General features: G+C 37.1%; 1 protein-coding gene across 2 annotated transcripts in view; it reads left to right on the forward strand.

Annotated features, from left to right (window-relative positions):
* The window catches only part of NEGR1 (neuronal growth regulator 1), an 896,443-nt gene that overhangs the window by 685,560 nt on the left and 194,347 nt on the right, over positions 1-16,536 (forward strand). For both annotated transcript variants that reach the window (XM_023209450.3, XM_023209457.2), the window contains one exon: positions 7,272-7,392. In XM_023209450.3, coding sequence (XP_023065218.1) covers positions 7,272-7,392 — 121 coding nt within the window. The remainder of the gene's footprint in view (positions 1-7,271; positions 7,393-16,536) is intronic.

The raw sequence follows: 16,536 nt of genomic DNA on the forward strand, positions 1-16,536 counted from the left end.
CAGCAGTCCCTAACCTTTTTGGCACCAGGGACCGGTTTTGTGGAAGACAATTTTTCTACGGACAGTGGGGTGGGGTGGAAGTTTGTTTCAGGATGATTCAAGTGCATTAAATTTATTGTGCACTTCATTTCTATTATTATTACTATATTGTAATATATAATGAAATAATTATACAACTCACCATAATGTAGAATCAGTGAGAGCCTGAGTGTGTTTTCTTGCAACTAGACAGTTTCATCTGGGAGTGATGGGAGACAGTAACACCCGAAGTGTGTTGCTTTTCCAGTCTACTCCATGATCTCATTTTGGTGGTTGTGATTGCAGAAGACCCTGCTTCACAAAGATAGGATGTTGGAAATGGAAGCAGGTTTTTCACTCCTTTGTGGAAACCCAGGATATTCTGCCTTGACTTTAATCCAGAACCTATGGAGATTTGAGGTTGTCCCAAACATACTTTTAAGGCCACGGTCATTTGCAATCTCAAGTAATTGAGTCTCTTCTGGCAGGGACAAAGTTGATTCACCTGGCTTATTCACAAATGGGTCATGGATCCACTCCTTCCCAGTTCGGATGTCTTTTGTGATTGGGAAGTAAAGCTCCAATTCTTTTGAAAGCTGAGCTAGGTGATCATGCATCAGTTGGGAGAAAGAAGGTCCTGGCTCAGCCTCTTTTAAAATCTCTGCTGATGTTTGAAACATGTCAAAAATCTCAGTGTTCATTTATCATCCTCATAATTCCAGTTTGGCTTTGAATGCAGCCACTTTATCTGCCAATTTGAACACAGTAGTCATTCTCTCCTGAAATGAAATGTTGAGTCCATTGAGCAGGTTGAATACGTCACACAAGTAAGCAAGTTTTGTGAACCATTCTGTGTCACTGAAATGTGCTGCCATTGGTGACTGTGTTTCTAAAAGAAATCTCTGGAGTGACTCTCATAATTCAAAAACTCTGGCCAGTGATCCACCTTTAGAAAGACATCTCACTTCTGTGTGTAAGAGAAAGCATGTGTGCTCTGTGTCCATCTCCTCACAGAGCTGTGGGAACAGATGTGAGTTGAGGGCATGTATTTTAACGTGGTTGGTAATTTTAATCACATTCTGCAAAATGATTTTAGTTCAGGTAACATTTTCCAGCTAGCTAGCATTTCTCTACGGATGATGACACAACGTGTAGACTTACATTCAGAATTGACCTCTTTGACCCGAATAGTGAAACCAGAAAGCTATCAAGTCATGGCGGCAACTCTGTCCACGCATATACCAACACAAAATAACCAATTCAGTTTTCCTGATTTGTAATCATTCAGAGGCTTGAATAGTCCTGCAGCTGTGGTGTTGGCTGGCAACAAAAGTGCACATAACACATCCTTCTGAACATCCTCCTGAAAAATATATCCCACATAAACAAGTATTGTTGCCTTGTCAACATCAGTAGACTCATCAACCTGGATTGCATACCACAGTGACTCATTAATCCTCTCTAACAATGGTGCCTTAATATCTTCTGCTATTTCATCTAGTTATGGTGCTAGCCAAAAGAGGAACACGTGCCAGCTTTTGAACAGCAACCTCTCCTAGAAGTTCACGACAAACGTCCTAAGCAGCAGGCAGGCTCAACTCTTCACCAATAGGAAAGGGCTTCTTAGCTTTAGCAATGTGGTTAGTCATGAAGAATCATGCTCTTAGTACAGACACATTTGACGAAGTGGTGGCCTTCAATAATTGCTTCTGTTCTTTATGTTTACATTTTTTTTCCTTTTGAAAAACTCCAAAGGCTTGTCTTTTAATGCAGGATGCTTGGTCTCCATGTGGTAAAGCAGTTTTGAAGGTTTCGTGGCTTTGTTGGATAGCCAGTCACCACATATGATACAAAGTGGGCTTGGAGAATGTGAATCACCTGTTACAATGAACCTGTAATTTCAGTAGGACTCATGGTATTTTCTTTTAAATTCAGCTTTCTTTTGTTGGCAGTCTTAGGGTTGTTGTGTCTTTTCCCCTTTTCAAAGAAGCTCTCCAGTGATGTTTGGTTTTTACTCATTTTGGCTAGGGTTAGCTTGTGGGCTTACCAAAACTGTGGCTGAGACAAGTATGCAGTGTAAGAAAGAGGCACGGACAGAAGTGTTAAATAAAATAATGGGTGGGCCACATGCAGACTAAAGTCTCAGATTCTGACTTAAAGCCTGCCACCAGATATAGCTGTGCAATTGAAGTACCTCAACTTATTTGCCATTATAAAGCCTGCCACCAGATGCAGCTTAATTGTTGCTTACCACTCACTGATAGGGTTTTGATATGAGTCTGCAAGCAATTGATTTGTTATGGTCTCTGTGTATAATTCTCTGCTAACTTTAGTCTGTATTACAGCCACTCCCCAGTGCTAGCAACAGTGCCTCAGCTCCACCTCAGATCATCAGTCATTAGACTCTCATAAGGAGTGTGCACCTTACATCCCTTGCATGTGCAGTTCACAAAAGGGTTCACACTCCTATGAAGATCTAATGCTGCCATTGATCTGACAGGAGGTGGAGCTTAGGCAGTAATGTGAGTTACGGAGAGCATTTGTAAACACAGATGAAGCTCCATTTGTTCACCTGCCACTCACCTCCAACTGTGTAGCCCGGTTCCTAACAGGGCCAGGGACTGGGGACCCCGAAATAAAAGATTCATAAGACTTACGTGTATGTCACAATTTCTAAGAAGTACTGTAGAAAGGAATTCTCTGGGCATTATCAGACATGTCTGTACACATAGAATTCTTTTATTTATACAGAGTAATAGGGTTCAGAATCTTCTAAACTTGGAATCCACTGAAAATGCTCAGTCAATGCCAGTTAACTAAAATGAGTTGATTCAGGTCCAATGTGAGCAATGATCTATTTAATTGCATTCTCTCCTCAGTTTCTGCCTTTTCTATGCATTGGCCAATGACTTTCTCATTATCCTAAGGATTACTACAACCCCGTAGCTATTCTGCCCATTTCCTCTCCTGCCTCTTTGCAGACCATGTTCCACACAACAGACAAATAATCTTTATAAGATTTTAACTAAATCATGTCACTGTGCTCAAAATCTGCAAAATCTTAGCAGCTTAGAATAAAATTCAAAGCTTTTATCACGAGCTACTAGACCCTATAGAATCTGGGCTCCAGGCCCCTGCCCCACCTCCTCTTCTAGATTATTCTTACCTATTCTACTCAAGCAATGATTGCCATTTTGCTATTTCTAAAACAGTGTGTTAAACTTAATCCTGTTAAACTTGTTCCCACCTCAAGCATGCTCTCCACTCCGGAGCTTTGCTTTTCCTGTTTCTTATTATAATAATTTTCTACAAATCGCTAAACGATTCCTTTGCTCACATCACTTAATTCTTTGTTCAAATATTACCTTATCATCAAGGATCTCTTAGACTGCAACATAGTAAATAACATATCTTGCTCTTCCTTTTTGTTTCACCCTGCTCTGTTTTCATCTTAGTTTGTATCACTTCGTATCAGCTCTGTGAAGCCAGGAATATTATTATTTTTTTCATTAATGTGATCCCTGATACAAATATTTGTTGAATCAACAAAGGAATGAAGAAAAAATAAATGGATGAATCTTTTTCTTTTTCAATAAGTTATTTCCAAAAGATGCACAGTAATATGAATATGTAATAAGAATTTTTATGTCTCCAAGTAAAATCAATAGAGGCTTTCGGTTCACATTTATAATTTTAACCACAAAGGGAGATCTGCATGAGAATCTTCTCCCCACATTGATTACTCCACAACACTTGGACGTTTAACTCTGTACCTTGCAAAACGCTCTTAGGACTTTTTCTTGTGCATATTATTAATGTTATTAATTTTTTATTCATTCTTTGTCCATATTTTTCATATGACATTTTAGGTATCTTTCCATTTTTGGTGTCCATCATAGCAGCCCATGAAACCCTAGATAACAGGATCATGTCCCTTTAACTTGTGTGGTAAAGCACCCAGTGCTGAGCTGTATGTACACTGCACTGCACAAAAGCCTTTTAATGATGAATTAGATTTTGATTTTGGTTCATTACGCCTGGGTTTTCACACAATGTTCTGGATTTCATGCTTTTGTTTATAATGAGTCATGGCCCCCTTGACAAACAAGAGAGTAATTAAACTAACCAGGTTATCAATAGAAGCTTGTGATGGATCTCCTGTTGCATATGGTTATTTCATCTTCAATAATAGTTAGATATGATAAAAAATTACGGCCTGTTTGTGTGACAGGAAAGAGAGATTAAAGCAGGTGAGAACAATAGTGAAAATACAAGCTTACCTGTACCTGTTATGAGCAGTGTCTTAATAATTGACAAGTACATGGAGTTTTATTTATAGATTTTTTAATATATTTCATTGACTTTTGTAGGTGACATGAAACTTTGCTTAACAAAATAATTTTTGAATTATGAAATGATTTATTGTATTGTGTTTGTGAATATACATACATGTATACACCCATGTATACATAAATATGTATATATAAGGGTGTATATACATATATGTACATTATAAATGTTACACATATATGATATTATATATATAAAACCAAGTGTGTGTTGGTGTATATGTATGTATCCGTATTACCTTGTAACAGTTCTTATGCAAACATTTTTTGGAAATATTATTTCATTAATTTTCACCAATTTATTAGCAAGTACTTTAACAAAAATATTTTCCTTGCAATGTTTTCTAGAACTATAAATAATAAGAATAAAAACACCACAGAGAAATAGAAGTGCAATAATTTTTCATATGTTGAAAACTATATATTCAGTATTCACTGAATATTGATAAAACATTAAACACTGTACTTTTTCATTGCTTTCCAAATAAATCAAAATATATCCACAGTGCGCACTTAGGCCATATTTCTGAATGAAGTAGTTTTTGTATCTTCAAGATTCTAGTTGTTGAATAATTTTCTATAGTGTTATTTGAAATATGAATTATAGTATGTTAAAAACTTGGTAGAAAAGGAAATATTTATGAAAAGATGCATACATACAACTCCTAATGTTTCTCTCCAAAATTCTTTTTTTTTTTTTTCTTTTTTTTTTTCTTGAGATGGAGTTTTGCTTTTGTTGCCCAGGCTGAAGTGCAATGGCAGTCTTAACCCACTGCAACCTCTGCCTCCCGGGTTAAAGTGATTCTCCCGCTTCAGCCTCCCAAGTAGCTGGGATTACAGGGGCCCACCACTATGCCTGAGTAATTTTTGTAATTTTAGTAGAGACAGGGTTTCACCATGTTGGCCAGGCGGGTCTCGAACTCCTGACCTCAGGTGATCCACCCACCTCAGCCTGTCAACCTGCTGGGATTACAGGTGTGATCTACTGTGCCCAGCCCCCTGCAAAATTCTTCTATTTACAGTCCTTTTCATCTCAGTCAATAACCTTTCAGCTACTCAAGCCAAATTACATCACCCTTGACTCCTCTTTTTTTTTCTCTATGTCACTTCAATCTATCTAGAAATCTTATCAGCTCCACCTTCACAGTAGACCACAAGCCCAATAACTTTCCACCACTTCCACTGCTACCACCCTGACGTGAGCCACCCACCTTCATTTGCCTTGCTTACTGCATTCCCTACTTTATCCCTAGACTTTTATCCTAACCTCACTATGGTCTTTTTTCAACACAGCAGCCAGAGTCATCTTTTCAAAAAACCGATCAGATTTTATCTCCACTCTGCAGAGATTCACCATTTGTCCTAGAATAAAAGTCAATTCCTTGAAATGACCCAAGAGGTCCTACCCAATCTTCCATCCTTTGTTTCTCTTTGGTGTGAACTTGGAATCCACTGAAAATTGTTCCTATCTGCTCCTGCTCTCCTTTCTCTTGTGTCAGCCACACCAATCTTGCTATTTCTTAAACAAACTAGGCGAGCTTCAGCCTCAGTGTCTTACTGCAAGGTCTTCCCTCTTCCTACAAGGCTCTGTCTCTAAATATCCACATAGCTAACTCACTCATCTACATCTAGTTTTTGTGCAAATTTTACCATCTCCATGAGGCCTACTCAGATTACCCTATCGAAAACTGCAATCCATTCCTTTCTCTGATTCCTCTTACCTTGCAACTATAAGGGTTTTGTTTTTATTTTACTGTGTTGTTTATCACCTTCTAACATTTTATTTAAACTACTTATTTGCGACATCTGCTTCTTATAGTCTGTCTCCCCATTTGTTACCCCATCTAGAATATAAGCTTCCTCACCTCAGGGCAATTAACTGCTTTGTTCCTTGAGAAATGGCTGGCACATGTTGACAGCTGAATAACTATGTGAAGGATAAAAAAAAAAAGTTATGCTGCCAAAAAAAAAAAAAAAGGTTTTTAAGCATCACACTGTGCTAGGTACTGTGCAATAATCTTGGAATATACAAAGATGAATCAGATATTTATCCCTGCCTTCAAGGAACTGAAAAGGAAGTCTGGCATACCCATAAATACAGTACATGATACAATGCAATACATTTCTATCAATACATGATAGAACGTTCATGGTATGAGAGATCCAGATACGCAGAGGAGGGGAAACTTTTTCTTGCTAGAGCAATAGGGAAGAGCATGGAGACACTGATGCCTAAAATGGATCTTGGATCTGTGGAAATGGGAAAAACAGCATTCAGACAGAAGAAACTACATTAAAGAAAAAAACACTAAATTACTAAAGTATAGGGAGGAGGCAGGAAAAAACACAGAATATGTCAAGAGCCTAGGCTTTGAGTTAACATGCCTGACTTCAAAGCCAAATTCTGCAACTAAGTAGTTGTGTGACCTTGACAATTCATTTAACATCTCTGAACTTTAGTTTTCACATTTGTAAAATTGAGATAATACCATCAAGCTTAGAGTAATTTTGTGAGAAAATGGAGAATGTAAAGCACCTAGCCCAGTGACTGGCTCCCTGTGATCACTCAATAGATGAGAACTATTATTGCAGTAGAGCTGGACTAGAGTACAGATGAAGTGTTACCCTCACCAATGCCATTTTTCCAATAGGAAGGAAGGCCAAAATGTATTGCATTTACTCTGTACTCCCTGAAAACATTCATCTATTGCTCAACTTGAAAAATGAAGCTGAAAATGACTAGTCTTGTATTTGAAGCATAAAACACTGAAAATATGATGCATTGGTCTATCAGGCATAAGTTTGCTTCAAATATAGAAGGAATAAAAATATATGTGTGTCATATTTCTGTTGAGGATTATTTGTACTTATCCACTAACATTTGTTTGTTTGTTTCTTTTTCAGTTGCTCCTACTATTCAGGAAATTAAATCTGGCACCGTGACCCCCGGACGCAGTGGCCTCATAAGATGCGAAGGTGCAGGTGTGCCGCCTCCAGCCTTTGAGTGGTACAAAGGAGAGAAGAAGTAAGGACTTTGTGATTATTACTGTGTTCTAAGCACTTTGAGATAATGTGTTTGTGTTTCAGATACTTACTTTAGGCAATTTCTTTAACTGGCTTGAATGATTCTCAGCAGCCTCCTCTCCAGCAAGCAAATTGAAGGGGCCCATGTGGGAGGGATGAGTAGCTAATAGCATCCAGAAGAAATGTCCACTTTGGTTTGTGTGATCTCAGAAATGCCTGCAAATCCCCCATCACTGATGCATTTCATTTCTTCCCCACCATTGCTCTTGCTGGCAACTCAGTTTATTTGGGAAGTAAACCAGCTCTTAAAGGACTTGAGTACAGCTTCCACAAGAGCCCTTCAAAAGCAATAGAAATTGCTGCCTTTGCCTGGCTTCCTTGATAAGCCTCAATCCTTTCACCTGCCTTCTTCTCCCACAAGATAGTTTAACATTTTGTTGTATAGGACACTGTGTTCCAGATATTCTGTCACTAAAGAGACTGTAGATGAGATAAAATACATGCCTAAAGGACTAACTAATGGGATTTTAGGGTTGCTCTAATTTCAACTGTGTGATTACTCCCTTGAGAAGACCCAAACATCTTGGCAAGAGCTACTGAATAAGATAAGACAGGACTTGACAACTTTCTCTTTATTTTCAACCAGTAGGCTCATTCAGACCTCTTCGAATGCTGTTATCAAGCCAGCAAAAAAGTCACAGGACCCCTGTGGGTAAACTGGAGTCTATAATACAGAAGAGAGGGAATTATCTATACTGTATAGATTCTGCATCAAAACTAGGGAGGAATATATTCAAGCAAACGCTAGGTCAAACCATATGGAATTCCCCCTTTCAAAGTCAAAAAAGCCAAGTGTTGGCAATTCCATACTGTACAACATGTGTGTGTATGTGTATATATATGGCATATATACCGTATATATCCTATATACACACACACATATATATGTGTGTGTGTGTATATACCATATATGGTTTACACACACACACACACACACATAGGGAGAGTTTGCATACTGTATTAGTCCGTTCTCATGCTGCTATAAAGAACTGCCCAAGACTGGGTAACTTAAGAAGGAGACAGGTTTAAATTGACTCACAGTTCCACACGACTGGGGAGGCCACAGGAAACTTACAGTCACAGTGGAAGGGGAAGCAAACACGTCTTTCTTCACTAGGCGGCAGGAGAGAGAAGTGCCGAGCAAAAGGGGGAAACCCCCTTATAAAACCATCAGATCTTATGAGAACTCACTCACTATCATAAGAACAGGATGGGGGAACTGCCCGCATGATCTAATCACCGCCCATGGCTCTCTCCCCCAACACATGGGGATTACAATTCAGATTAAATCCAGGACGAGATTTTGGGTGGGACACCTCCAAATGATATCATTTACTTACGTCATGGCTCATAATAAATTTCAGCTAAATATCTGAACAGAAAACTGGTGAAATTATATAAGGACTTAGATATTACCACAAAGGATAAGAATGTATGTGATACCAGCAGGCATTTTTTTCTGGAACTGGAATCAAAAGATTTGTGGAAGACAATATCCCTTTTTACAATTAATCTTAATAATAAGGGAGAATATCCCCAGAACTGTCTCACTTCTTCTGACTGGTTTTGCCTAAAAAAACTTTTAGCTATTTTATATGCAACTTGTTCTATAATTTGGGTTGTTCAATTTTTAAATTCTTTCTACTAATTTATATGCTTTTACCAATTCTAAATTTGCCTTTTTGTAGACTCCGTATTTTTAGGTACTGAGAATTAGGTAAACTGGTCTGTGGTCACTCTCATTTCACCCTACAATATTGTACATCTGCCAATATAGCCTTTCTCAGATTTTGATAACCCAGGTTGAGAAGTTTCAGTTTGTAATTATCTATATGGACAAATATCCAGAAAAGTGGTTCTCAGTCCTTTGCAAGTTATGGAACTCTTTGTTCATGTACAATCTTATTTAGAAGCCCAAGAAGTAATATTTATGAAAACAGCACTTCTCTAGTAGATGCTGGGTAAATGGAGTCTCAATTCTACCTGTTCACAACCCTCCTATAAATTAGGACATCATTGCAGGAGTCCCCCAAATCCCTGGTTCTCTACAAAACACTGTATAAATAACACTGACAGACTATTTAATTTGTGTCATTAATTTCTTAAAAGTTAACAATCAGAGCTTCTTTGTTAAAGGCCATTTTGTTTCCAGTACTTTCTGAAGCAATGTCCTGGATTTTTTTTTCTGCTCTCCCTTTTTCTCTTTTCTAAATTCAGCAACCATTGTCAAAAAAAAAAAAAAAAAAAAAAAAAAAAAAAAAAAAAAAAAAAAAAAAGCTACAATAATCCTCGGTCCACTTTCTTGGCCTATAGTAAATATAGAAAAGGGCCAATTGGTGCCCACAATCATAGCTTCAGTGATTTTTTTTTTCCTGCTGTAGAGATGGACTACAGCTTTTATTAGATTTTCAAAAGGAGTTCAGAACCATTTGCTAAAAAGGAAAAAGTAGATTGATTTTCCCCAATCAATGTCCTCCCCAACACACTCACACACCTAGAAAAATGCAGCTGTGAAAATCAAATGCACTTGTGAAAGGCAAGCATATTTTCAGTTCAGAGTGAAGCATACATTTATCATCTTTAGGGATATATTTGAGGCAATATTCAAATTCTCAAATATCATGGTAATGAATAATTTCCTTTCAAAACTAATGTAAAGCAAAGTTGAGTATACGTAGGGAGTAGGAAAGGGAAGGATTCTGGTTGCTGAATGGTTGCACTCACTATGTAGATTCACCATAAACGCCCAGGCCATTCAATTATTTACTTCATCAAAATCAAAAGCTATTCAGGCACGGTGCCTTATGCCTGTAATCTCAGCACTTTGGGAGGCAAACACGGGTGGATCATGAGGTCATGAGATTGAGACCACCCTGGTCAACATGGTGAAACCCCATCTCTACTAAAAATAAAAAAAATTAGCCGGGCATGATGACAGGCACCTGTAGTCCCAGCTACTCAGGAGGCTGAGGCAGGAGAATCGCTTGAACCCAGGAGACGGAAATTGCAGTGAGCTGAGATCGTTCCACTACACTCCAGCCTGGAGACAGAGCAAGACTCTGTCTCAAAAAAATAAAAAATGAAAAAATAAAAATAAATAAAAAGCTATCTATTTAGCAAGCACCTGCTGTTGGACAGGTAGTGTTCTAAGTTGCTAATATTTACCCATTTTACTCTTTTTTTCTTTTTTTTTTTTTTTTTTTTTTTGAGACGGAGTCTCCCTATGTCACCCAGCCTGGAGTGCAATGGAGAGATCTCAGCTCACTGCAAGCTCCGCCTCCCGGGTTCACGCCATTCTCCCGCCTCAGCCTCCGGAGCAGCAGGGATTACAGGCGCCCACCACACGCCTAGCTAATTTTTTGTATTTTTAGTAGAGACGGGGTTTCACCATGTTAGCCAGGATGGTCTCGATCTCCTGGCCTCATGATCAGCCCGCCTCGGCCTCCCAAAGTGCTGGGATTACAGGCATGAGCCACCGCGCCCATCTACCCATTTTACTCTTATAACAAACCTGTAAGGTAAATATGATTCTTAACTTTTGCCTGAGGAAACCAAAGCATAGAATGCTTTTAAGTAATTTGCACAAGTTCATGCAGTTAGTGGCAGAGCTGGGATTTAAATCCAGGAAGTCTTATAAATCTTCATGCAGAGTCCATGGGTTTAACCCCTATACTATGGCACCCAGTGTAGGTCAAGGCCCTTAAGAGTCTATCAAAACTTATTTGAAATGTCAATGTGAAATACCAAGAGTAAAATCATTCCAAGTTGTTTATGGATTTGCAAAATAAGAAACTGCACGTACACTCACTCACTTATAATTTCCCAATTTATTTAGTCAAGGACACAGAAAAATGGAGTCAAGAGGAACACAGCAGAAACAGATACGGCATGTTTCAGAGTTGATTTCTTGACCTCTGAGGTCTTTAACTGGGAACATGAAGCTGTCAGAGACCCTGTCAGAGAGGAACAGAGTTTATTTCTGCATGATCTAGAGTTTTGTTTCCTAGAGACTTTTTTTTTTATTTGAGGCTTACATAAATACTCAGAAATAACTTATACAATCACGTTACTTCTATGTGAGAGAATGTTTATAAATATTCATTTATCTTAAATCAAGATCTCCAAAACCAGCTCTTCATCCAGATAAACATAAACAAATAAACACAAATGAAAAACAGAGGCAGTGCCTGAACATCCATAGCCCTATCTCTGCCTGCAGTTCTTCAACATCCTGTAAAGCCCATTTCTGTGTGCTAACAGCAATCAGCTTAAAACCCCTTAAAAGAAAGACTGTAAAATTAAGCACAATTTAAAGAAAAGAAAGAAATATATAGTTACTGAGGAAAAAACCACTTTCCAGTTTCTTTGAATTCTTTTATCTCATTTATTGTTCAGACCTCTGTGAGATAAGATTTACTATCATCAATTTACTGTTGAAAAAACTGAGGCACAAGAGACTTGACCTGAAGAGCATTCAGCTTTGCGTGACCATCAAGACATTTTAGATGTGATAACCTCTTGACTCATGTTCTTACCCTTGTTTCTGATGCCACTATTAGTTATCTATTGCTAGGTAACAAATTAACCCAAAACTTAGCAGCTAAAACCAATAAGCACTAACTATCTCAAGCAGCCTGTGTGGGTCAGGAATCCAGGAGCAGTTTGGCTGGATGGTTATCACTCAGTGTCTCTCATAAGATTGCAGTCAAGATGTCACCTGGTGCTGCTCATCTGAAGGCTTGACTGGGGCTGGAGAGTCTGCTTCCAAGATGACTGACCCACACACCAAGCAAGTAGTGCTAGTTATTGGCAGATGGACTCAGTTAATTGCCACGTGGATGTCCCCACAGGTAACGGGCTTCATCCAGTATTAGTGATCCAGAAGAGAGCTAGATAGAAGCTGCCATGTCCTTTATAACCTAGTTTCAAAAGTCATACTTTCTCATATCTGTAATATATTATTAATTACATGGGGAAACTTTATTCAATGTGATTTCATGTCATCAAAAACATTTGCTTAATGGGACTTTGGATGCCCTGAAATTGTCAATGTGAGAGGGGATAGCACAGGGACATAAATATCAAGAGGTGAAAGTCATCTGATGCCATCTTCAAAAACGGCTCCCACACTATCTCCCTCATGCATGATCTAAGTATTTTTTATATTAGAAATATTAGTTATTTGGTTTTTAGTTTATTCCACCATGAGAGTGGCTAATGTTATATACTCGTTATTAAAATATTACCTCTTAGGATAAGGTAGTCATTTTTTAACATCACAGTTTCTTTCAGCACACCTGGAATGAGGAGTATCAATGGGCTTAATTTTACCATGTATTTATTTAAGCCTTGGGAAAATTAGAGTTATAAATAGAGTCAAATATGTAAACATTTTTCCTTAATAATATAGAAGGTTGTTAAGTAGAAGTATACTCTTTATATGCATATGTAGTGAAAAGGCAATTTCAGAACATCCAAAGTATCATTAAGCAAATGTTTTTGGTGATATGAAATTCAGTTAATCTATTGTTTGAGAATAGTACATTCATTTAGGATTAAGGCTACAAACATGAATTGTGATATACTGGCATTTCAATAGGTATTGCTAAAATGTGGATCTGTATTACTTTGTGAAGATGGTATTGCCATCTTGTCTTAGATGAGAATTTTGTTATTTTGTCTGCAGCTTTGAATTCCCTCCTCTTTTTCTAGATTACCTCAAATTCAAGCCTGAGGTCTAGAAATACACACTTTCTGATTTCTCATGACCATTTTAACTGCTCTAGGCAAAAGCTCAGGCTTTTAGGCAACTGATATGTTTGCTTGATTTAGTCATTCCACAATGTATACATACATGAAAACACCACATTATACCCTATACATATATAAAGTTATTAGTCAATTAAAAATAAAATATTAAATAATTGAATAGATTTTAAAAATCGTATTTTACTTTTCTTGTTTTTAGGCAAAGGGCTAATTATAAAAATGCTTTTTTGGAATTTTTTAGCTGCAACAGTATTTCTTTCCTATTCCTCTATTGTAATTTAATATAGGGATGAAAACGTTGTAAATGAGGTACATATAAATTACTCCCAGGAATGAAAAAGAAGTATATAATAAAACATTAAAATTTTAAATATATTAGTTTAAAAGCTGTGTACCTAAAAAATGGAAAGTTTTGCATTTGGCAGTGTGGGGCCTATAGTATCTTGACTTTTAAGCACATATTTCAAACTTTAGCTTATTTACTTTTAAGTCATTCTTTGTAACGCTGCTATAGAAAAAAAAAATGTGATGATCTTTATCATTTTGCCCTGGTGAGAAGGGTTAGTTATCTATGTGCATAAAAGATGCATGCATAGACACGTACAAAATGTATGCAGGTACCAATGAATAGATAGAAAATGCCTAAAGTCAACCATGTAGAAATATGCCATGTTCACTTTACACAGAGGCATGGTGACCTTTTTCAGTAAGGTTAATATTAAGTTTCACTTTAGATAATGATTATTTTTCGTTCTGGATTTTACAGTGGTAACATGAACTTGAGAAATCATAATAGAGTAATGACCATTCCTCTCCTCTTTTCTATTCTAAATATTTACTACCTGATTGTCTAAGCAGGCTATAAATTTTATGCGAGTATTCACTTTGCTGCAGGACTTCTCCCCTTCTTATATTTTTGAGGAAACCAACAAAATGAGTTAACATTTTTTTGTATGTAGGAAAATTTTGATTCCCCTTTCTTTACTGTTTTCATGCAATTTGTTTATGTCAAAATTATGAATACATTACATTTGCATAGCAGATTATGATTTTCAAGGCTTTATTATGTGTGGTGGCTTTGCAAAATATTCACATTAATTCACTTACATAGAGTCAATTCTTAAGCATGGGGTGCTACATGAGAGAGAGAAGAAGAGAGAAAAAGCTAGATAGCACATATAATTAAATGGCATGACTTGCTACTCTACTGCTTCAAAAACATATACCATGGGAGATATGAACCTGGCTGCTCCTTCAATTGGTCTTCTTCATTCCCATATATCTCTGATAAGGTGAGCATCTCTCTATCTTTTTTATTATACTTTATGTTCTAGGGTACATGTGCACAACGTGCAGCTTTGTTACATATGTATGCATGTGCCATGTCACTGTGCTGCACCCATTAACTCATCATTTACATTAGGTATGTCTCCTAATGCTATCCTTCCCCCCTCCCCCTACCACACAACAGGTCCCCGTGTGTAATGTTCCCCTTCCTGTGTCCAAGTGATCTCATTGTTCAATTCCCACCTACGAGTGAGAACATGCGGTGTTTGGTTTTCTGTTCTTGCAATAGTTTACGGAGGATGATGGTTTTCAGCTGCATCCATGTCCCTAGAAAGGACATGAACTCATCCTTTTTTGTGGCTGCATAGTATTCCATGGTGTATATGTGCCACATTTTCTTAATCCAGTCTGTCACTGATGTACATTTGGGTTGATTCCAAGTCTTTGCCATTGTGAATAGTGCAGCAATAAACATACGTGTGCATGTGTCTTTGTAGCAGCATGATTTATAATCCTTTGGGTATATACCCAGTAATGGGATGGCTGGGTCAAATGGTATTTCTAGTTCTAGATCCTTGAGAAATTGCCACACTGTCTTCCACAATGGTTAAACTAGTTTACAGTCCCACCAACAGTGTAAAAGCATTCCTATTTCTCCACATCCTCTCCAGCATCTGTTGTTTCCGACTTTCTAATGATCGCCATTCTAACTGGTGCGAGCGTTTCTCTATTTTTAATGAAGTTTCAAAGTTGAAAATGTTTGTTTAACGGAACACGGCTCTGAAACAAAGCCAACTACTGTATCTAGTGCTCACTCATCAACAGTGATGTAAAGCAGGGGTCAGCAACATTTTTTAAAAAATATATTCCTATGAGTAAAATATAAAATTTAGCAAAAACTAACAATATTTCCATACCAATTTTTACTTATGGTTATGCATTTCTGAACCAGTGTATTCATGTATTAAATGACCTGTGACAGAGAAAATTTTAAAAATGAGATAAGAATACAATACAAATGGACCTTCTGTTATTTTTTTCTCACACTCCAACTAGTCATTTTATTTCTACTTTAAGATACTTGCTTTCCATTTTGGAAACTATCATAAAGTATAGTAGTTTGAAACAAGGAAGTTTAAGGAATTTTCAAGATTCATTTTAACGACATGCAACTTTACCTTATATGCTGACTTTGCTATCTTATAACACATATTTTACAACTCACTGCATACTATCTTACTCATTCTTTGTATATTTCTAACCAGATTAACATAATAATAAAAACTGTATCTTTTGAAGGTGAAATGACTTGAAGGAAAGCACAGACCTAATTTCCAGACTCCTATGTCAGGATATCTCTCTTCTAGATTTTATATTACAACTTTGATTATTCAGAAGGGACTAGAAGTACATTCTGTTTCTCTTTTGCTTTTATGTTATCATTCACAAGGTGGTTCTTACCACAGTAGGCAGTTATGTGCTTTGATTTAGAAGAATACTAGAAGTAACCTTATTACTATTTCAGATTAAAAGAGATCTTCTCTTCTAACTTCAGATTTCATTTCTTCATTCACATGTGAGATAAACTGAAAAGTTTCACTTTTTCATTAATCTGTTAGATAAATTGAAAAGGAAAGAAAAGTTCCTGAATTGAATAAACTTGCATTTCTAGTGTTATCTCGTTATTACATTTCACTATGTAGTGTTATGTTGTTTTTTTATTTATTTCACTTGATGATATTTCTTTTAATAATCAATGTGGTCGCAGTACAACTCTTATCACGTTTGTGATGATTTTAACGTTCAAGGCCAGAGATGTAAATAAATATATGAAATAAGTGAAAGCATTTCAACTGCTGAGAACTGAAGAGCACATGCCCACATGAGACACTTATTATTATATTGAAAACACTGGGTCAGTCAAACAAAGATGAAAGTGGGCCACCTCCAGTTTGCATCCTGTGACTTAGATTGTAGGACTTGTCATAAAAATCAGCAAAATGAATTAAGTACTAAGTAAGAAAATTTT

The sequence above is a fragment of the Piliocolobus tephrosceles genome, chromosome 1, assembly GCF_002776525.5.
Source record: "Piliocolobus tephrosceles isolate RC106 chromosome 1, ASM277652v3, whole genome shotgun sequence".
NCBI classification, from domain to species: domain Eukaryota; kingdom Metazoa; phylum Chordata; class Mammalia; order Primates; family Cercopithecidae; genus Piliocolobus; species Piliocolobus tephrosceles.